Source organism: Perognathus longimembris, chromosome 5 (genome assembly GCF_023159225.1).
Source record: "Perognathus longimembris pacificus isolate PPM17 chromosome 5, ASM2315922v1, whole genome shotgun sequence".
Lineage (NCBI taxonomy): Eukaryota > Metazoa > Chordata > Mammalia > Rodentia > Heteromyidae > Perognathus > Perognathus longimembris.
Genome location: NC_063165.1, coordinates 61,374,172 through 61,398,120, shown reverse-complemented (window position 1 = coordinate 61,398,120; position 23,949 = coordinate 61,374,172). Strand labels below are relative to the sequence as shown.

General features: G+C 40.2%; 1 protein-coding gene and 1 pseudogene across 4 annotated transcripts in view; both read left to right on the top strand.

The window, feature by feature from the left end:
* Map3k13 (mitogen-activated protein kinase kinase kinase 13) overlaps positions 1 to 23,949 on the top strand; it is a 156,192-nt gene that overhangs the window by 91,246 nt on the left and 40,997 nt on the right. For all 3 annotated transcript variants that reach the window (XM_048347013.1, XM_048347011.1, XM_048347012.1), the window contains 2 exons: positions 11,560 to 12,119; positions 20,153 to 20,336. In XM_048347013.1, coding sequence (XP_048202970.1) covers positions 11,645 to 12,119; positions 20,153 to 20,336 — 659 coding nt within the window. In that variant the 5' untranslated portion in view covers positions 11,560 to 11,644. The remainder of the gene's footprint in view (positions 1 to 11,559; positions 12,120 to 20,152; positions 20,337 to 23,949) is intronic.
* Positions 1,833 to 2,830, top strand: LOC125351913 (annotated as a pseudogene). Its single transcript, XR_007211055.1, has one exon. The product of XR_007211055.1 is annotated as a cell division control protein 42 homolog (transcript).

Sequence of the window (23,949 nt, the reverse complement as noted above, 5' to 3'; positions counted from 1 at the left end):
ATCTCATTTAATCCTCACAGAAACTCCTTGAGGAAGCTGTTAACACCATTTTTCAGAACCCAAGTGTAGCAAATTGAATCCTTAATTATTTAATCACAATGTAGACATAATTTCGATTTCATTGATAAAATCATTTTTTAAAGCATACTATGTGGTATTGAGATTCAGGTTCTTGCATTCTTGCTTAGCTTTTTCATTTAAGGCTGGCACTCTACCACTTGAGCAACACCTGCACTTCTGACTTTTTGCTGGTTAACTGGAGATAATGAATCTCTTCTTTCCTGCCTCTGGGCTGACTTTGAACTGTGATCCTCAGATCTCAAACTCCAAAGGAGCTAGGTTTATAGGCAAAAGCCATCTGTACCTGACAACCTTACTCTTTCAATTATATAGGTGAAAGTAAGGAGATGCTTTCTTATTTTGGAATCATATGTTTTTAAATAATAATATAAGTAGCAAGCTGTCACTTACTACTTACTCTGAACCAAGTTTGAAAAAAGAAAGGGTGGAGGCTGGGAATATGGCCTAGTGGCAAGAGTGTTTGCCTCATATACGTGAAGCCCTGTGTTCGATTTCCCCAGCACCACATATATAGAAAACGGCCAGAAGTGGTGCTGTGGCTCAAGTGGCAGAGTACTAGCCTTGAGCAAAAAGAAGCCAGGGACAGTGCTCAGGCCCTGAGTCCACGCCCCAGGACTGGCAAAAAAAAGAAAAAGAAAAAAGAAAGGGTTAAGCACTTGGCAAGTGCTGCCCCATTTAATCCTCTTTACAACCCTACAGTAAGCAAGTAGAGAAACAGGAAGAAAAAAAGAAAAGAAACCTACCCATACAGAATTGCTATGAGGATCCAAGCAATTTGAATCCAGAGTTTACACATTTTACAGCAATGCTAAATGTTATAACCTAAAACTAACTTTAGGCAAGAGTTACTATTATACCATCTCTAGCCCTAGATCCACAGAAAGCTTTTTTGGTTTTGCCTTGGAGGAAAAGGGTTTTCCTGAGGAAATCAAAGGCAAGCTCCCAGAAGGCAGAGTCACACTGGGAGGACAGTGGTGATGCAAGGGCAGGAACCGGATTAGGCCATCCCCTCCAAACAGACAGGCTTTCTGTTCATAACCTGGTGTAGAAACATGGAGACCTCGATCCCTAGGGGGTAAAAAAAGATTCCACAGTCTCCTTTGGGAATGCAGCTGTGTAGCAGTTCTATTATGTTCTAATGCTCTTTTGTTTCCCTAATGATATTTTCTTTTTTTTTTTTTTGGCCAGTCCTGGGCCTTGGACTCAGGGCCTAAGCACTGTCCCTGGCTTCTTCCCGCTCAAGGCTAGCACTCCGCCACTTGAGCCACAGCGCCCCTTCTGGCCGTTTTCTGTATATGTGGTGCTGGGGAATCGAACCTAGGGCCTCGTGTATCCGAGGCAGGCACTCTTGCCACTAGGCTATATCCCCAGCCCCTAATGATATTTTCTTGAACCAATAAAATCATATAGTTAAAAGCATATTAATGTTTAAATATGGGAAGTAATTTTTTCCTCTCACCAAAATGGTAGGCACTGTTTTGTTTAATGTTCTCTCAACTACTATACCTACATTGAGCTTGATTTAAAAAAAAAATATTGTTAAAACTTGTTAGTCAAGTGTTAGTGACTCATGCCTCTAGTCCTAGCTACTCAGAAGGCTGAGATTCTGAGGATTGTAGTTTGAAACCAGCCCCAGAAGAAAAGTCTATCAGTCGAGGAGACCCCGTGCAGTGCTGCCAACGCCCCGGCGGAGAAGCTGGGGTCATCATCAAATTTGGATTATTTAAAGTGGATACAAAACTATTTCTTCCATGTAGACAATTAAGTGTGTTGTTGTGGGTGATGGTGCTGTTGGTAAAACATGTCTCCTGATATCTTACACAACAAATAAGTTTCCATCTGAATATGTTCCAACTGTTTTTGACAACTATGCAGTCACTGTTATGATTGGTGGAGAGCCATATACTCTTGGACTTTTTGATACAGCAGGACAAGAAGATTATGACAGATTACGACCGCTGAGTTATCCACAAACAGATGTATTTCTAGTCTGTTTTTCAGTGATCTCTCCATCTTCATTTGAAAATGTGAAAGAAAAGTGGGTGACTGAGATTACTCACCACTGTCCAAAGACTCCTTTCCTTCTTGTTGGGACCCAAATTGATCTCAGAGATGACCCCTCCACTACTGAGAAACTTGCCAAGAACAATCAGAAGCCTATCACTCCAGAGACTGCTGAAGAGTTGGCACGTGATCTGAAGGCTGTCAAGTATGTGGAGTGTTCTGCACTTACACAGAAAGGCCTAAAGAATGTGTTTGATGAAGCAATACTGGCTGCCCTGGAGCCTCCAGAACCAAAGAAGAGCCGCAGGTGTGTGCTGCTATGAACATCTCTCCAGAGCCCTTTCTGCACAGCTGGTGTCGGCATCATACTAAAAGCAATGTTTAAATCAAACTAAAATTAAAAATTAAAATTTGTTTCTGCAATAAGGACAAATGCCCTGCACCTACCCACATGCCCTCATGTGATACAAGGCCCATAGGTATGCCCCCCTTCACCTTTCAAGTACTAGTTAATTTTGATAATTGTGTATTGTCAGAAAAGTGATCAGTACTAGTTTTTGTTGTTTAAAAAAATCCTTTTTGTTTGTTTAAAAGCAAGGCATGTGGTGACTGTAACAGACTAATTTTGAATTGTTGAAGCTGCTCCCTGGTTCCATTTTAGACAGTAATCTGGGACAATTTAGAGGCTTTTTTTTTTTTTTCGGGGGCAGGGGGTTGTCGTGTGTGTGGGATTCATTTTTTAGTTTTGTTTCGTTTTTTTAGCTTTAGGTTTTGTTTTTTTTAATTAACCAGTGGACAGCCCTTCAGGGAGGAGGACGGATTAATTGCACATTCCACTTCCTAGATCTAGTGTAGAAATGTGTTCCCTATCTGGTGCTCTTAGGAAGGAGTATAGTAAATGCCTCATTTAATAACATACTCCTTTTTGAAAGTTGCCTTTTTTTCCTCCACCCTTGAGTAGATCCAGTATTTGATGAAGCTCACGAAAGTGGATGGAAACCGTCTTGCCCTCCTTTTTTCTAGGATGCACTCTATATGTGACTGTGACTTAGTCCAAGGAAATTCGTTTGCCATTTGCTTTTTTTTTTCTTTGAGGGGGAAGTCATTTCCAAATTCTTTTACTCATAAATGAAGAAAAGTATTGCACCTTTTGAAATACACCAAATTGATTGACTTCGTACATTTTTTTTTCCTGTCAGTCATTGTCTTATATTCTTAGCATAGAATTGCAAGTCAGTAGTGTGATATTCCTAGAAACCGGCTGAAGACTGGCCCACAGAGAAACTCTGAGAGGGGTGCTGGAAGGCAGATGCTTGTGGGATGACTGGCATCCTTTTTGGTGATGAGGCTGCTACGCCTGCTTCTTGAGAAGCTGGGGCCTGTGGAAGGGCAACACTTAACCAACATGGGGACCAGTCAGGGGAATCCCTTTTTTCTGTCTTGCATCTGAGGTTGCCTTGAGCAACCTGCTGAAGCTCTCCAGTTTAATAAAAATAAAAATTAAAAAAAGGCAAGAGTCTTATTAAGACTCTTTATTATAAGTGTTAATAGGGATTTTATCGGACTATTTCAGTTGCAGTTTCTGATTTTTAAAAATGTTTAAGTAATCTTTTCCACCTTCCTCAAATCCTAATTCTTGTAGATTCATTAGTATTGAACCAATGCTTTCTCATGTCTCAATTCTGCGTTCTTTTCAGATGAATTAAACAAACAAAACCCTTCACACACACACAAAAAAAGAAAAGTCTATCAGATTTTGTCTTCAGTTACCAGCAAAATGCCACACTAGAGGTATGGCTCAAGTAGTAGAGTGCCAGCCATGAACAAGCAAGCTGGAATAGACCATGAGGTCCTGAGTTCAAACCTGCATTAACACACACACACACACACACACACACACACACACACACACAGCAAGCAAATAAACAAAAACTCTGCAATATAAAGGTAACTACTGTAGTTAGACAAAGGAAATTCAGTATAATAAAGACATTGCTTATGTTTGGGATTTTTTCTTGTTTTTTACATCTTTTGTTCCTTTGAGCTGATATCTTGCTATTTATTGATTCTGTGTTTCTGTCTACCATTTCAAAAGAATGTTACAAACTCAACTTGCCTCAGTTTCTCTAACACCGATATATCCCCCTGTGAGCTTGTCTTCATTATCTGTTCATTTTTTAAAGAAAGGCTTCCCTACTTTTCTTTTCTTTCTTTCTTTCTTTTTTTCTTTTTGTCTTTTGTGCCAGCACTAAGGCTTTGACCTCAGGGCCTCAAGCTCTTGCTGGGCTTTTACTATTCATGATTGTGACTATATCTCTTGGACCTCACTTTCAATTCCAGCTTTTTTCTGGTATTTGGAAATAAAAGTCACACAGACTTTACTGCCCCAGCAGGCTTCAAACCACCATCTTCACATCTCAGCCTCCTGAGTAGCTAGCGAGGCCAACCCAGCCTCTTGCCCTCCTTTTTTATTTCATTCACACACACACACACACACACACACACACACACACACACACACACTATGAGTGTTTACTATATAAAAGGTGTGTCCGTGCAATATTTCCTGTAATGATCTACTATAGTTTTTATGAATGGACTCTGTTGTTGTCATTAATTATATAATGTTGACCTTTTTTTTTTTTTTTTGCTAGTCCTGGGGCTTGAACTCAGGGCCTGAGCACTGTCCCTGGCTTCTTTTTGCTCAAGGCTAGGATTCTACCACTTGAGCCACAGTGCCACCTCTGGCTTTTTTTATATATGTGGTGCTGAGGAATTGAACCCAGGGCTTCATGAATACAAGGCAAGCTCTCTACCTCTAGGCCACATCCCCAGTCTTTGACCTCTTCCTAATTGGAGTCAAGTTACAGTTTGAATCTTGGTCTGTCCTCCTCTTTTACCTTTGGTCTGATGCCTTCATGGTACTGCTGTTGATATGATGGAGTACATGGGAAGTTCTAAATTTTTTGTTGTTTTTTTTTTTTGTGTTTTGTGGTTTTTTGGTCAGTCATGGGCCTGGGCACTCACTGTCCCTGAGCTCTTTAGCTCAAGGCTAGCGCTCTACCACCTGCGCCATAGCACACTTCTTGTTTTCTGGTGGTTGATCTGAGATAAGAGTCTCACAGGGGCTGGGGATATGGCCTAGTGGCAAGAGCGCTTGCTTCGTATACATGAGGCCCTGGGTTCGATTCCCCAGCACCACATATACAGAAAATGGCCAGAAGTGGTGCTGTGGCTCAAGCGGCAGAGTGCTAGCCTTGAGCAAAAAGAAGCCAGGGACAGTGCTCAGACCCTGAGTCCAAGCCCCAGGACTGGCAAAAAAAAAAAAAAAAAGAGTCTCACAAACTTTTCTGCCTGGGCTGGCTTTGAACCTCAATCCTCAGATCTCAGCCTCCTGAGTAGCTAGGATTACAGGCCTAAATATTTGTTGATTGACTGGGAAACAACATTTTCTCATGCATTTTTGAAAATAATCATGAGTTAAAATAAATAAAAATTCAGTTATCCCAATCCTTACATTCTCTCTCTCCCTCTCTCCCTCTCTCTCTCTCCCTCTCTCCCTCTCTCTCTCTCCCTCTCTCCCTCTCTCTCTCCCTCTCTCTCTTCCTCTCTCCCTCTCTCTCTCCCTCTCTCCAGTTCTAGGGCTTGAATTAAGGCCCTGAGCACTGTCCCTGGCTTCTTTTTGCTCTCTACCTTTGAGCCACAGCACCACTTCCGGCTTTTTCTGTATATGTGATGCTGAGGAATCGAACCCAGGGCTTCATGTATGCTAGGCAAGCACTCTACTATTAGGCAGAATGTTAAGGTGGCAGTGTGAATTCATTTTAAGCAATACTTTAAGCTAGGTTCTGGTGGCTCACACCTGTAATCCTACCTATTCAGGAGACTGAGATCTGAGGACTGTGTTTTGAAGGCATCTCTGGCAAGAAACCCTGTGATATTTTTATCTCCAGTGGCTCTAGTGGTATAGTGCTAGCTGCCTTTAGCACAAAAGCTCAGGGACTATGCCAAGGCCCTGAATTCAAGCCCCAAGACTGGCACATTAAAAAGGAAGAAAGAAGGAAAAAGAAGAAAGAAGAAAGGAAAGGAAGGAGTGAATAGGAGAGAGAGAGAAAGAACACTTGAGAAAATGCCTAGAGAAGATTGTCTGGGAAGAATTCATGATCAGTCAATAAATCATATCACAATAATGCTTATTTAAAATTTTTTTCAACTGAAGACTTTGTTTATGGGGCTAAATTTCCCAAAATCTTTACTCATATGTATTATAGAATATTCAAAATCTGATCACTGTAACATTATCCTCTATCAGCAACGTAGGAAAAGCTGCCTGATAAAAACATGACTCTTGAGTGCCATTTGGTTACCTTGTGTCTTCTATTCCTCTTTCTCTGCTGTTTTCTGGGATTTTGGCACAATCCCAAGGCAATTTCCAGAAATTGGCAGTGCCCTACCAATGCACAGCTGCTTCTGTCTCTGATCCTTGCCTACTAATTCTGCACAAACCACTTCCTCCTATTGGGGCAGAGGAAGTGTGCCTTGAGGGCACATGTATGAATACCCATTATGTACTCCTCAGACCAGAACCCCCTGGAAGGGTAGCAGCAGTGTCAGCCACTCTGAGTTCATATTACCTCTTACTGAAGAGGGTGACATTCCAACCCCCGAAGTTCCTCATCTTTCTCTATTTCCCTCTCAAATTGTGCCTTTGTTCCTTTTCCTCTCATATACAAAAATAGATATAAATTTACTAATATGTAATACATAAGTAATAATAGGTAAAATATACTCAACTAGATAAAATCATAATAGATAAACTAATTAAATAGATAAATAATAAATCAATAATAAATAATGCTTGTATACATTAGTAGATAATAAGCAATAAACTAATAGATAAATAGATAAATTGAAATCCTGTCTTTTTTCCTCTAATATAAACATATACATGCAGGTGTATGATCAAGCTGATTACAATGTATTGTACATGCATGTGTGAAATACCATGGTGAACCCCCTTTGACTAATTAACATGCATGTTAACAAAAATGAATATTAGGAAAATGAAACCTGTCCTGACTGGGGTAAGGGTATGAGTAGAAGAGGGGAGAGTGAATCAACAGTGAAGGAGGGTGAATATGGTCAAAACACTTCATATGCATGTGTGAAAAATGGAACAATGAAGCTTGTTAAGATTGCTTTAGGAAGGAGAGGGTGGAGGGAGAAGGAATGAGGGAGGAAGTTTGATCAAAGTACATTGTGTGCCTATGTGGACATGTCAAAATGAAACCCCCCTTTTACAACTAACTGGTGCTAATCATCGGTTTATTTTCAAAGAATCCAGAGGCTCATGCCTGGAATCGTAGATCCTCAGGAGGCTGAGCTCTGAGAATCAAGGTTTAAAGCCAGCTCAAACAGGAAAGTCTGTGAGACTCTTATCAGCCAAGAGCCAGAAGAGAAATCATGGCTCACATAGTAGAGAGCTAGCCATGAGTTTGAAAAGGCTGAGCCCAGAGTCCAGGCCCCGAGTTCAAGCCTGGCACCAAAAAAGAAAAGAAAAGGAAAGAACCAATGTTCAGTTGCCAGGAGGGTACCACAGCCAAATTTGGAGAAAGAAAGAGGAGCTAAAAGGGCAAAAGACAGTGAGCGGTAGTGGGCAGCTTGAGTTCCCTCAGTTTTTACTCCACAGCCTCGTGACAGTGCAGGGCAGTGGGTGGGGATGCATACAAACACAGATAAAATTAAGATATTCTTAGCCTCCTCCACGCTTCTTAAATGTAGTCAGCTCTGATCATATTTGAATATAGTCATGATGATGATTTTTCTTTCTTTGTTTGTGTGCGTCTTGATTTCTCTGCCTTTCTTTGGTTCACTTTGGGCCTGCCATTCTAGGTGAGCATGAAGGAATGATTTGCACATCTTGATGCACACCTTGAGGGTGACCTCACCTATGCCTGCTCTGTGTAGGACTGAATCCCAGTAGCCAGGTAGCCTTCCACTGCTCTGCTGAGGGATTCAGTGTCAACCATCTAGGCAGTTGCTTGTGCTTCCTTGGGAGTAGCTTTAGTGCATCTAGAATTACACTCTGAAGTATTAATGTAATTATCAGTGATTATGATATTGGGAGCAGACAAAGAGCCTGGTTAGGCAGTCAAGGCAAAGACTTCTCCTGTAGAGGTTCTGCATTGCTCACTCTGGCCTTGAGTGGGTTTCTGGGCATCACATCATAGTCCCTGGTGCTTGGAAGACTTGCATGTGAACAACAGACTGATGGGCACCGAGTTAGAGGGGCTAAAGGATACCTAGAAAACTCATCCAGGCTGCATGGAGCCTCTGATTATGTCTGCAGACTAACCTGCTTGTGGGCTTTTCCAATGAATTTGAGAGTCCTGTAGCTGTCTCCTAGAAGCACTTTTATAGCCCCTACGCAATGCACCCCAAACGGTGCCCTCCCTTAAGACTACCCTTCTCCTAACAGGAACTCTGCTTATCTTTTTTCTTTAATAAATCATTGCCATTGTACTTTTCCCTGTGTTGGTAGATTCATTGTTTGAGACCATAGAGACAAAGAAACTCATCTAGGTGTTGCAGTATTTTTCAGTATCAATAACATGGCCATTCATTTCTGGTTTTTTCGTTGTTGTTGTTCTTTTTAAATCAGACTAGGTCCAGGAGTGTGGTCTAGTGGTAGATTGCTTGCCTAGCATGCACAAAGCTTCAGGTTCAATTCCTCAGTACCACATACCACAGAAAAAGCCAGAAGTGGCAATGTGGCTTGTGTGGTAAGTCACTAGCCTTGAGCAAAAAATGCTCAAAGACAGTGCCCAGGCCCTGACTGTCAAAAAAAAAAAATAGACTAGTAGAAGGAGCTGGGGTGAAGAATTACTTCATCCTTCCTTCCCTCTCCCCCACTAGTTAGTTGTCGTACAGAGTGAGTCAACAAGTGCTGAGATTTAGTTCTTCTATAAAACATCCTGTTGAGTTCTATCCCTTCAATGTCCTGATTTCCTTGGTCTCTTTTTGTAAATTAAATTTTATTGATAAGATGATGTATAGAGGGGGTACAGTAACATAATAAGGTAGTGAGTACTCCTTGGTCTCTTAAGTGTCACACTGTATGTGAGGACTGGACCTGGCTCATTACTAGTGCCCGAGGGGCCAAGTCCACTTCCTGCTCGGTTAGAAAGAGGTTTTCAAACTTTTTGTGTATGAGCTTATTCCAGTCTTAGGAGAAAAAGGAACAAAATGGAATGTGTCAGGCATGACTATGAAGTCCTAATATTTGCTTCAAAGAATAAACTGTACAAAGAGGTGTTTGGCTGAAATTCTCATCATTCTCATGATTCTGAAGATTGATGAGGGCCAGTATGTACTATCTAGGAAACAGGAGACCTGGTGGCAGGGATTGGAAATACCATCTTAGGTAGTTGGCCAGGCCAGGTACTATGAAGTCATCAGGCTTAGAAGAGCCTTAGCTGAGAAGTTAAAGATGAGATCACTCAAAGTTGTGGCAGGTAATCAGTAAGAAAGCAACATGAGGAGTAATGTCAAGTAATCAGTAATAATCAGTAATGGCAATGCTTCAAGACAAGCACAGAAAGAGCAGGAATGGGGAGGATGGGGTAGGAGGCATGGAGTCCTTTCAGCAAGCAGCTACTGCTATACCGATGGCTTCAGCTTTCCCTCACTTTTCCCCCACCCCCACAACCTTATATTCCTAGGTAGCTTCCAAATACCTAGATGTCTCCGTGCCCTAGAATTTAAGGCCCCTTAACCTCATCCAGTTAAAGGGCTATCACTGAGAGAATTGCCTGCCTTGTTATCCCCACCTTTTGAGCCACATATGGAGGCAGAGGTTATGTGCTGCTGCTCATCAGCACTGGCAGCTAGTTCAAGAGACTGTATGGTACTGGAGAGAGTAGGGATTAGGAAAAAATAACCTGGTATTTCATTCTGGCTCTATGACCTGGTAGATAAGTCTCTCAAGGCCACTGTCCCTCTGAAAGACAGAATTTATAATTCTCTACTCTGGTTTTGTTACACATGAATCCAATAACGTACATTAATAGCATTTCAACCTTATTAAGCATTCCTGAGAGAGTCCATAGGTTTGTGAGAAAGGCAAGAGAAACTGGCCATCTGTATTTGGAGCTTCATTTTTTTCCCCATTTTTCCCATTCTATAGGTTGTTCCTTTACTCTTTTTCCTTTTTGCTGTTCAGAAGCCTTTTAGTATAATCCCATTTGTCTATTTTTCTTTCATTTACCAGTTTGAGGTTCTCAATCCTACTGTGAACAAATTTAAGACTGATTTTTGCATGGCATGGCTAATCTAGAATAAATAAATAACCCCAAGAAAATTTTGCTGATACACAAATCAGAAGCAAAGAACAAGTTTAAAGTGTTGTGTTATCCTAGATTTAGTAGAGTATGATTTAAAAAGATTTATATCTCTGAAATGTGTCATACCACACACACAAGAAAGACATTTTATCTGTATGGTTCAGTTAACGTCTTTGAAAATAAAGCAGCATCCCAGTGGATAAGACGGTAAAGCAAAGGGAAGGATATGTTACAACTTATAAGAACAAGTGTTTTGTGTGTGTGTGTGTGTGTGTGTGTGTGTGTGTGTGTGTGTGTGTGTGCGCATGCGCATGCATGCATGTGAGTGTAAACTAGATTTCCGTTGTAGAAGGAGAGATTGTTATTTTGTTTAAAAATAGATATTAGCTGGGAATATGGCCTAGTGGCAAGAGTGCTTGACTTGTATACATGAAAGCCCTGGGTTCGATTCCCCATCACCACATATATAGAAAACAGCCAGAAGTGGCACTGTGGTCAAGTGGCAGAGTGCTAGCCCTGAGCAAAAAGAAGCCAGGGACAGTGCTCAGGCCCTGAGTCCAAGGCCCAGTACTGGCCAAAAATAAATAAAAATAAAAATAGATATTAACATAGAGTCCTTAGGATACCTTGAAGATCACAACCTAAATCTAACCACCTAAAATTCACTATTCTTTGGATATATCCTTCCTGCCTCTTTACTTAGATGTATGTTTGTATGTCTTTTAAAATAAAGTAAGTAGAGGTCTGGCTCAAGTGGTAGAGTAGCCTTGAGTGAAAAAGTCAAGCATGAGTGTGAGGCCCCAGTAGCAGCAGAAATAAATGAATGAATGAATAAATTAGAGTAAAATTTCTAGCCAATTATATATAGTATATATACCCATATGTGTGTATGTGTATATAGATAGATAGATACTGCTCTACCCTTTTATATTAATAAGTCGAACATTTTTTCAGGTTAGTTTACTCTTTTATGAAGTGTTTTTCATGGCTGCACAGTATTCCATCTCGTGGAATAAACCTTTGAACCTTCCCCCTTGTTTCAGTGCTTTTATTATGTAAGTAGGAATATAGCAGTATGGGTACTAACAGTGGTCCCATGTCCTCTTACTGTCCCTCGCTCCCCCCCACCCAGGTTTTGGAGCCCTGTCTTACACCAGACACCTGTTCTACTCCACCTCTGAGTGTCATCTCAGGACCTGGGCCACACTCATGGCACGATGGCCAACCCTCAGGAGCACCTGAGCTGCTCCCCTGCTCCAAACTCACCCTCAAGTGAAGGCCAGACCTTCACAGAGCTACAGGATGAACTCACAGCCATGGGGAACCACCCTTCACCCAAGCTCAACAAGGACCAGCCAAAAAGAGGGGGGGTTCACGCAGAGCTTGTGGATGGGGTGAGCAGCCCCATCACCACAACAGTGTTGACCAGCATCAGTGAGGACTCCAGGGACCAGTTTGAGAACAGTGTTCTTCAGCTGAGGGAACAAGATGAACCAGAGGTGGCTATGTCTCAGGGGAACAGCAGCACCGTAGATGGTGAGAACACAAGTGGAACTGAGGACATCAAGATTCAGTTCAGCAGGTCAGGCAGCAGCAGTGGGGGGTTTCTTGAAGGACTCTTTGGATGCTTGCGACCTGTGTGGAACATCATTGGGAAAGCATATTCCACCGATTACAAACTCCAGCAGCAAGGTAAGCTAAGACAGTCCTTGCATAACCACCCTGTCTCCACCAGCTCCATCCGCTGCATAACTTTTGACATGTGGATAAAGAATGGGGTCAGGTGATGTCTCCATTTTAGATTCCTAGGAACTTCTGAATGAAGTAGGTTCTGGTGGGCATTCATTAGTAGAAGCCCATCTTTTGTAGCCATCCACTGTAATGATGTGCACAGTAGATTACATTCCTGGGATTATAAAAGGAAAATACTAGAGCTCCTATTTAATTGATCTCATCTTAAAATTTTTCTGTTTCCATGTATGTTTTGGGTATATCTTATGAAACATAAAAATATTTTAATATACTTGTGAAAATATGAAAATAAATACATAGTGGGTATATTTTTTTCTGATAAAATCAAATCATCTGATCATCATCATTAGCTGTTTAAGGGCTGAGGCAGGAGGATTACTTGAGCTCAGGAGTTTGAGGCCAGTAAGATTCAATCTCAAAAACTAAATAAATAAAAAGAAAAGAGGAGGAAAAGGGAATAAAGGGAAAGGAATAAGAATACAAATACATACTACACACAGAGAGAGGGAGAGAGAGAGAGAGATGTATATTGATGTATTTATATATTCTTTAAAGTGGATACTGATGGCTCATGCCTGTAATCCTAGGTACTCAACAGGCTCACATAATAAGAAAATCTGGAAAAGGAAAAGGAAGAAGAAAGGAGAAGAGAGGAAAATATTTAAGGGTCATTGGATTAATTCAAAACCATTCATAAGCCATATGCAACATGCCCCTGAAGGTTATAGTTCTTCCATAGAGTATAATAAATAGAACTCTTTTTTTTTTTTTTTTTTGGCCAGTCCTGGGCCTTGGACTCAGGGGCTGAACACTGTCCCTGGCTTCCTTTTGCTCAAGGCTAGCACTCTGCCACTTGAGCCACAGCACCACTTCTGGCCATTTTCTGTATATGTGGTGCTGGGGAATTGAACCCAGGGCTTCATGTATACGAGGCGAGCACTCTTGCCGCTAGGCCATATCCCCAGCCCTAAATAGAACTCTTGTCTTAGAATAAAGCCCACTTTTTGAAGAAAAAAACAAAACATCTAAGCTTAAAAAGCATGTAATTTTCTAGGTCCCACAGCTCTTTTGTCTTGGCCATAGTAAGGATTGCCCCCAATGTCTAGTGCTTGCCAGACAAGTGCTCTACCACTACATCCTCACACACACACACCCGTTGGCTTTCTCAATAGTAAAATTTTAACTCCCAACATTGTATGACATGTATATTTATGTATTCTAATCTAAGTGTTATGCATGTGAAATAAAGATATCATAGAGCTCTGCTAGTCTATGTAACAGCTATATTCCTTAAAAGCCCCTTTTTGTGATAACAAAAGAAATATATGTTTGAAATATGAAAAATACAGATGCATTCCCCCTTAATCTCTTGAAAATAACTACCATTAATGTCCCCCCCACCTCACCCCGGGGCCTGAGCTCTGTCCCTGGCTTCTTTTTGCTCTACCTCTACCTCTACCACTCTACCACAGCACCATTCCAGCTTTTTCTGTGTATGTGATACTGAGGAATTGGACCCAAGGCTTCATGCATGCTAGGCAAACACTCTACCACTAAGCCACATTCCCACCCCACCATTAATGTTTTAAGAATATATTTTCTTGGACTGGGCCTGTGGCTCAGGGTAGAGACTTGCCTAGCATGTTCAAGGCCCTGGGTTTGATCTTCAGCACTGAAGGAAAAAAGGTAACATTCTTTCACTTCATAATGTATATATTTTCCATTTCTTATAGAAACAAATTCTCATTATGTAGCCTGGATTGACCGAAAGCTACTTCTTTCTCCCTCAGCCTTCCAAGAACTAGGACTTCAGGCTTGCATTATACTCACCAAAAGCATCATTCTTAAAGATTCTTTTTTTAAAAACCTTCTTCTGTGCTGGGCCTGGGGCTTGAAAAGTCCTGGGCATGCTGTCCCCTGAGCTTTTTGCTCAAGGCTAGCACTTTACTTGTCATGGATTTTTCTGTCCAGACTGCCTTTGAACCTCAATCCTTAGCTATCAGCCTCCTGAGTACCTAGGATTACAGGCACAAGCCACTGGTGCTCAGTTTAAGGATTATTTTTAACTGCCATGTAATGTTAAATTATCTAAATGTTCTTATACTTCTTTAAGCACTCTCCTAATGTTTAACATTTAATTTGTTGTATTTTTAGTGACGATAAGCCACATTGCAGTCATTGGGTTGAAATGATTTGTTGTTTTCAAGGGTTTTCCAAGTTTTGTTTTGTTTTATGTTTGCCAATACCAGGATTTGAACTGAGGGCCTCAACTGTGCTCAGCTGGCCTTCTGCCATTTGAGCCATGCCTCCATGCTAGTGATTGGATATTGAAGCTCAAAGACTTTCCTGCCCTGCTTTTGAACTATGATCCTCCAGATGTCAGCCTCCTAGGTAGGATTACAGGCATGAGCCATCACCATCCAGCTTTAAGGCTTTTTATATATCTTTATATTCTCATTTAACTGATTTTCTGTTTTAATTCACTCAGTATGAAAATTTAGAAAGAAAATATTATGCACCCAAAATGAGGGTATAACTAAGTTTCAGATTCTCTGACCACCCCCACTTAGAAATCTGTCAAAAGAAAACTTTTGACTTTTTTATTGTTCCACGAATTTGCATTTAATTTGTCTTCCAGTTGACCATGTAACTTTCACAAAGGCTTATTTCAGGAATAATTAAGACACAGAACTGATCAGCTTAAGATTCTTAGGAGGGTACAGCAGGTGCTTAGCTTTCCAGCAGACTGCAGGACATCCCACTGAGGGCTGGTGCTACTGCCGGCCTGCAAAGAGATTTGCCAGCCAGAAACGAAATGTAGTATTTTCCTTGTTAGCTCTGGGATCAAAGAGCTTATCTTTAATCCTGCATCACAGTCGACCAAAGGATAACAGATGTGCTCCTATATTTGGTAATTATGGGGAAATCTTACTAAGTTTTAAAAATAATCAATGATGTCCTCATCTCCCTTTTAGTATGTCAGTAGTGAAGGCCAAGTAAGGTAGTACTGAAATATTCTGCAGCCAAATAGTTTACATTAAAGCAGACATTGAAACAGCCATGTCTGAATAAAGGAAAGAAAATATTTGCCTTAAAGTAGGCGGGTCCTACTAGCTACTCCAGAGGCTGAAATCCAAGAATCCCAGTTTGAAGCCAATACCAGGTACAAGAGTCTGTAAGACTCTTGTCTCCATTTAACCACAAACAAACAAACAAACAAAAAAGCTGTAAATGGAGATGTGACTCAAGTGGTAGAGTGCTAAGCCTTGAGTACAAAATAGCTCGACAACTACCAGGCCCAGAGTTCAAGTCCCAGGACTAGCACAAAAACAAAGAGAGAATGGAAGGGAGGAAGGAAGGGAGAGAGGGAGGGAAAGAGAACAGAAGTAGGTGAGCATGAGGGTGTTCTCTGTCCTGTGGATCATGGTGAGTATTTGAATTAAGACATAGTGGCCACAGCTAAGGGACAGTGCTCAAGCCCTGAACTCAAGCCCCAATACTAGCACACACACACACACACACACACACACACACACACACACACACACACACAGAGAGAGAGAAAGTTAGTGATAATAGTGACTAATCAAAGAAAAGATTAACAACTAAGAAAGAACACTAATCTAATGAAGAGGTATAAAGCAACAAAAGGTCTGGGACTAATCTTAGAGAATAAAACCAGTTCTCCATTGTTTATTAGGTTAGTTGTCTCACTCAACAGTTACCATATGTCCAATTTATGTCCCTATTACATTTTGTTTGGTTTTGGGGTTGTTGTTTTTTCTGGCTCTTTGTTGTTCCTTGGCCTCCTCCTAGACACCAACAGAGTGCCATGAGACATGAGTAGATTTGGGCTGCAAATTAGGCTTAGTGGTAGAGTGCTTGCCTTGCATGCATGAAGCCCTGGGTTCTATTCCCCAGAACCACATAAACAGAAAAGGCCAGAAGTGGCACTGTGGCTCAAGTGGCAGAGTGTTAGCCTTGAGCAAACAGAGGCAGGAACAGTGCTTGGGCTGAGTCCAAGCCCCAGGACATGAAAAGAAAAGAGACATGAGTAAATTCATTTCAAGCAATTTTACTTCTGATAATCATTAGTTCAAGTAAAGAGATTGGTAGAAACATAGTGGAAGTATTACTTTCATTATTTTCTACTCTGTTCTTGAATTGCCAGGGCAATTCAATGATTTTGTTTTGCCATGGATAATTAAAACGTGGCTGAACATAGCACAGGCATGAACTACACTATTAGTAGAGGATATATTTTATTCTTTTTTATAATATTGTGTCTAGCTAGTATTTGAATGTCAGGTGCACTTATCATCTACATTTTTTTTTTCAGTCCTAGGGCTTAATTAAACTCAGGGCCTGGGCTCTGTCCCTGAGCCTCTCTGTGCGTAAGGCTAGTGATCCTCCCCTTGAACCACAGTGCCACTTGCAGCTTTTTCTGTTTATATGGTTCTGAGGAATCAAACCTAGGGCTTCATGCATGCTAGGCTAGCACTCTACCACTAAGCCACATTCTCAGCCCCATCATTTTCATTTAATAGTAACTTATTTCTCATTTTATACAAATACTAGGCATTAATTATAGGCATTATTTTTAATATTATAATAATTATGTCAGCATCATTAATCAGTGTAAAAGGAAGGATTATTTTGTAATTACTAACTAGAATATAGGTAATTAACTTGCATGTTTTTTCATACACTGTATCAAAATAAATTCCATGTGGATAGAACCCCTCTGTATATCACCTTTACAATAAAAAGAATAATTTTTAAGAGTTTAAAAAGGAAAAGTAATAATTAAATTTTAGAAGATAGATCTTTTAGAAGAGTAGATACTGATAATTACAAAGGAATTATATGTAATTTATATAAATATATTTATAATTTTATATAATATAAATAATGTATAAATTATATGAAACATTTTATAAGAAATAATAAAATTAGGGCTGGGAATATGGCCTAGTGGCAAGAGCACTTGCCTCATATACAGGAAGCCCTGGGTTCAATTCCCCAGCACCACATATATAGAAAACGGCCAGAAGTGGCACTGTGGCTCAAGTGGCAGAGTGCTAGCCTTGAGCAAAAAGAAGCCAGGGACAGTGCTCAGGCCCTGAGCCCCAGGACTGGCAATAAATAAATAAATAAATAAATAAATAAATAAATAAATAAATAAAATGTTATACTAAAATAAACCCTTGCTAAGGGTTAAAAAAAAAGAAATAATAAAATTAAACCACTGGTGGCTCATGCCTATAATCCTAGCTACTCAGGAGGCTGAGACCTGTGGTCACTGTTCAAAGCTAGCCCAGGAAGAAAAGTCCATGAGACACTTATGTCTAATTAAACCACCAAAACACCAGAAGTGGATCTGTATAGCTCAAGTGGTAGAGTGCCAGGTGAGCAAAAAAGCTAAGAGACAGCATCCAGGCCTTGAGTTCAAGACCTAGCACCAGCACCAAACAATAATATTAGAAGAAAAAGCCATAAAATGTCCTCATTTGCATCAAAAGATATTCTTCAAGGTTTTGGAAACTACAGATACAAGTAGATGAATGGACAGAGAGGTTTTGACAATTCATACAAAGCAGATGTGATTATTAAACAAATGTGAAAATACTCTGTATCACTAACAATTTAACTGTTTCAAAATTATTATAAAACATAATTGTACATGTAATTAAATTAGTACTGAAAGACAATTGGTGAGACTCACTTCTGGCAAAATTGTGAAACCAACACATTCATATCTGTCACTGTCACCAGCAACAACTAGGAAAATCTGTAAACAACTACTAACATTTATAATGACAACTATTGCTAAGCACAAGTAGCTCACATCTTTAATCCTAGCTGCTCAGGAAAGATGAGATCTGAGAATCACTGCCTGAAGCCAGCCTGGGCAAGAATAGTCTGAGAAACTCTTATCTCCAATTAGCCAGAAAAAAAGCTGGACTGGAGGCATGGCTCAAGTGGTAGAGCTCAAGCTATGATGGAAAAAAGCCCAGTAAAATCAGGAGGAAGGAAGGAAGAAAAGAAGACCAAAGAGGATTGATGAGTTGCATTTCTTTTTTAAATTCCATGAGATTAAAAGTACACATTGACTGAATATTTTGAGATTCTTTATTTAAAATAGCATCCTATTTATTATGTAAGTGGTTTATGCATCTGTCAAAAATTAATATAAGGGCTGGGGATATGGCCTAGTGGCAAGAACGCTTGCCTCGTATACATGAAGCCCTGGGTTCGATTCCCCAGCACCACATATACAGAAAATGGCCAAAAGTGGCGCTGCGGCTCAAGTGGCAGAGTGCTAGCCTTGAGCAAAAAGAAGCCAGGGACAGTGCTCAGACCCTGAGTCCAAGGCCCAGGACTGGCAAAAAATAAATAAATAAAATAATAATAATAATATAAGAAAGGATTTTAAAAAGGAATATGGCTTTTCCTCTCTTGCTCTTCCTTTCTCTCTTTCCTTTCCCTCTTTTTCTCTTCTTCCTTTCCCTCTGTCTTCCCATGCCTCCATCTTGTATGGGCTGGCAGTTTTCTCTCCCTCCCACCCCCCAACAAACTCTTTTCTGCCTGAAAAAAAAGTAATATGAATTTACCAACAATGTCACCACTTAGAATCAACCTCTGTTACATTTTTTGTGCAAATAAAAAAACAACTAAACAATAACGAGAAGAGAAACTTCAACTCTTGTGGCTTTATAGGTAAACATTGTGTGACCATAGCCTTCTCAACTTCTTCATGGAAGGCAGCGTAGAAGAGTAGAGAAAACATTGTCCCTGGATTGGTTGATTCTAGAATTCCTTGGCCCCATTCTGCCATTACCAACCACAAAACCATGGATAATTTCTTTAACCACCATATGCCTTAGTTTTCTCATCTTTAGAGAACTAGAAGGCCAGGCCTGTAGTGTTGTTGTAAAGTTTAAACATATGATCTTGTAAAGCATTCTGCTAGGTTCTGGTATAGAAATACTCTATAAAAGGTAAATGTTAACATGAGTATTATGCAAAATTAGGTTCCTAGGAAACTTGAAACTTGGAAATTTATTGTCAGGATTCATTGAGCATCTGAAATAGAAATTCATAGAAGAATAAAACAACACCTAACATGGGTGATTGGTATGGATAATAGTATAGAAAAATTAGATAAGTGGACCAAACATGCAAGCTTGCTGAGTGTCAGTGGCTCATGCTTGTAATCCCAGCTACTTAGGAGACTGAGATCTGAGGATCCCACTTTGAATCTAGCCTAAGCAGATAAACCCATGAGATTGTCATCTCCAATTTACCTGTTAAAAAAAAAAAAAAAAAAAAAAAGCCCAAAGTGGATATGTGGCTGAGGTTAGAGTACCACCCTTGAATGGTACAATCCAAGCATGAGCACAAGGCTCTAAGTTCAAGTCCTAGTAGCAGTACAAAAACAAAAAACCAAAAATATGCAAGCTTATGGTGAGGTGGTGGCATTATAGGAGTATCAGGATATGTTTTATTTAGGGGAGTTTGTACTGGAGATCTCTGAACTGCTTCAATTCAGCAGTTAAAAGTTGATTCAAGGGGCTGGGAATATGGCCTAGTGGCAAGAGTGCCTGACACGTATACATGAAGCCCTGGGTTCGATTCCACAGCACCACGTATATAGAAAATGGCCAGAAGTGGCGCTGTGGCTCAAGTGGCAGAGTGCTAGCATTGAGCAAAGATAAGCCAGGGACAGTGCTCAGACCCTGAGTTCAAGCCCCAGGACTGGCAAAAAGAAAGAAAAAAGAAAAAGAAAACCCTCACATACAACAATATCTGTTCTGCCTTGTCAGGGCCTCTAGAAAAGTTGTATTTGGGGGTGGGAGTTGGACAGTACAGATCATTCTGAATGAAGAAGTCGGTACCTTCAGAACAGTCCATAGAATGTTCCCTGGGAAAAATTCCAAGATCTCAAGTTGATTTCTTGCTTGTGTGCCTAGATACTTGGGAAGTGCCATTTGAAGAGATCTCAGAGCTGCAGTGGCTGGGCAGCGGAGCCCAGGGAGCTGTCTTCCTGGGCAAATTCCGAGCGGAAGAGGTGGCCATTAAGAAAGTGAGAGAGCAGAACGAGACAGATATCAAGCATTTGAGGAAGTTGAAACACCCTAACATCATCGCATTCAAGTAGGTCAAGGCTTTAATAAAAAAGAAAAAAATTGAGATATTTTCTTTCTCCCAATTGTATACACCTAAGTTCTTGGTTTGAAAGGTATTTTCCAAACATTTGGTAAACTTAATACTGTGCTTGAGGCTTTGGAAAGGTCCTAAAGTGCTGTTTAATCTGAATCATGTCCTTCAACATCTTCTAATCTAGGTGTTAATTTTGCCAGAGTGTGTGCTGAATTGAAAGACTGTGTATGAGGCAGGGAGGAAGGAAGCAGATCCCTGCCTAGCAGTCAGATCTTCTATATCACCCTCCTTTGTCAAGGGACCACCACAGGTCACTTAGGATCAGCTGAACATCCTAAAGTTCAGGTGGCTTGTTTTGTTTTTGCTTTTTTAAGCTAGTCAGGTGCAAGCAGCTCATACCTGTAATCCTAGCTACTCAGGAGGCTGAGATCTAGATGATCTCAGTTTGAGGCCAGCCTAGACAGAAAAGTACACAGAACTCCAACTCTGATTACCCCACAAAATGCCAGACTGGTGGTGTGACTCAAATGGTAAAGTACCAGCTGTGGACAATAAACCCACCAAACTAAGCCCTGGTACAGGGCAAGATTGAATGAAAACAAGAACAAAAACAACAAAAGCTAATATGCAAAGTGATCTGAGAATGACCAGTCCCTGGTTGATAGCTATTAGTTTTCATTAGCACTCTTCTTAAATATTAATTTAGGATCGATACCTTTAGACCGTAGCCTCAGGTTTTGCTATATCCTTTTTCTAGTAATGACAAATACAACTTTCTAAATTCAATGACAGAAGAGTTATTGATAGTATTGTATCTTATATTCATTTCACAAAGTGGTTGTTTTAAAGAATGTGTGAACATGTAGTAAAGATCCTTATTTTCTTAATACTGACTAGGGAATCCCTAATTAAAAAAAAAATAGGGGAATCAGGCTGGGAATGTAGCTTAGTGGTAGAGTACTTGCCTAGCGTGAATGAAGCCCTGGGTTCATTTCCTCAGTACCACATAAGACAGGAAAAAAAAAAAAAAAAGCCAGAACTGGTGCTGTGGCTCAAGTGGTAGAGTGCTAGCCTTGAGTGAAAGAAGCTCAGGGACAGTGCCGAGGCCCTGAGTTCAAACCCCAGGACTGGCACAAAAAAAAAAAGAAAAGAAAAGGGAGAATCGAAGGTAAATTTGTGAAAGTTACCAAACCTGAAAACACGGAGCTGTAAATGGTGTAATCTCTTTTGCCCAAACCTCTCCTTGAGTTCCCTCCCTCACTTGCCTTTTCAGTGTTTCCATAGGCCTGAACAAATGAATGCTAATTATCTTTATAGGAGGGAAGACAAAGAACAGGAATTGTTGCCCTGGTGGGATGCAAGTTTGGAAATTACAGCCTTTGGCATATTTGGTGATATTTTTCATTCCTGTACAAAAGTATAGCAAATAAGGCCATAATTAAAATTAAATAACTTACAACTTTCCCTTTCCTAAACTAGAGCAACTTTCTCCATCAGCCCCAAGAGCAATCCTTCCTCCGAACTATCACTGTAAAGCTGAAAATGTCATTGTGGTTGTCTCCATTGAAATCTGGTCCCCAGAGTAAAGATAAAAATTTTGGGCACAGGTTTTATCAAATGTATTTAAATGCATATTAAAGTTTCAATCTCTTTCAAGACCAATTGTGAACAGGGTAAAAGATGAAAAAAAGAGAAGCATCAGCTCAGATGCTAGACCAGAGGAAAAGGACATTTACTTAGAGAACATGGGTGAGAGCTTAACTGCCATTATAATGCTAACCATTGGTTGCCCTAGTCGGGCTCAGGGGATGATTGACTAAAATAAAATGCTATACAAACTAATTATAATTTTTCCAAAGATGATAACTTTTAGAAGTTAACAGGATGATTAAGTAGACAGAATAATAGACTATTTTACTTCTCTCTCTCTCTCTCTCTCTCTCTTCTCTCTCTCTCTCTCATGCCTGTTCTGAACTTAAACTCAAGGCCTAGGTGTTATCCCTTACTTTTTTTGCTCAAGGCTGATATTTGAGCCACATCTCCACTTCCAGCTTTATTTATTTATTTTTTTTTGGCCTGTTAATTGGAGATAAGAGTGTCACAGACTTAACTCCCTAGGCTGGCTTCAAATTGTGATCTTCAGATCTCAGCCTCCTGAGTAGCTAGGATTACAGGCATGAGCCATTGGCCCCTGACAAAAGATTAGCTTCTTTCGATAATTTTACTTCACTGTGATGATCATACTTCCTATATGCTATGTCCTCCTCAATGGAAGAATGGGCCAAGAACTTGTGAACTCAGATTAGCAGGCTGTCACAAAGAACATTCTATAGATTGGCATGGCTTTTTGACCTCCTAAAATGATTCAACTGTGTGTCCCAGACAAAAGAGCTTTCCAGGAAGATACTGTGGGTAATAAAAAGTTGAAATGTATTCTAAAGGCGTAAAGGAATGAAAAGCTTTCTTTTTTTCTTTCTTTCTTTTGCTTCTTGCTCCTTCTTCCAGTCTTTTTCCCACCTCACCCTCCTCAGCCCCCCACCTGCATAAGCAGCTTTCAGCATCGTTGAGCCACTATGGCTGTGCTGATACCCAGCTCTTTAAACTGAATGTACTTGAACAGTCTTTACCTCTACACAGAAAACAATAGGGAGACTGTGTCCCTGCCCCTTACACCACACTCTTGGAGCATTGTGCAGTGTTATCTTTGCAGCCATCTGTGCCTTGTGTTGCTTGGCCAATGAATCACATTCAAGACTGTCTGGAAGATATGAGAACATAATTGAATTTTAAAGCATCTCTGTGGATACTGATATCTGTGCTTACAGCTTTGGAATTTAGTAAGAACCATATTGGAAAGGGAAATATGAGATAAGAATACCATAGACTCTTTTCATTCCATTTTCGAAAGTAGTCTTTTAAGAAAGCCCATCCTGACTGTTCCTAATAAAATTCAATACCAAAGTAAGAAAGGGTAGCAATTAGAAGTGATTATAAAGCTGTTATTTATAGCTACCATGAAACCTTGTCATAGTAGAGAGCTGACAGAATGATTGCTTCTCCTTCTGCAGTCAAGAAAAATGAAAATTTTATAACATTGTCATGGTTAGAACCATTTTGGCTACGTTTGTGTGACAAATTAAAACCTACTTGAGTAAGCTACTAAGTACCTGCAAACTATACTTATCTTAATATTTTAAGCATATTACATTCCTAACCTAATCATGATTTCTTCAATTCTAACTGAAGTATCTATTTATGATTACTATATATTTGTGCTTCACTGAGCTTTCCTAAAAGTCAAAAACCAGAACCTGGATTTTCTTTCTCCCAGGTGCTGAGGGCTTGTGTCAGTAATCCTAGCTACTCAGGAGGCTGAGACCTGAAGATCTTGGTTCAAAGCAAGCCCAGGCAGGAAAGTCCATGAGATTCTTATCTCCAGTTAACTAGAAAAAAGCTCCATTGGTAGAGCTTCAGTCTTGAGGGGGAAAAAAACTAAAGGACAGCACCCAGGCCCTGAGTTCAAGCCCTAGTACTGGCACACACAAAAAAGAATAGTTTTTAAAATTAAAGATCAAGATAAGAAATTCAGGTAGCCAAGAAAATGATA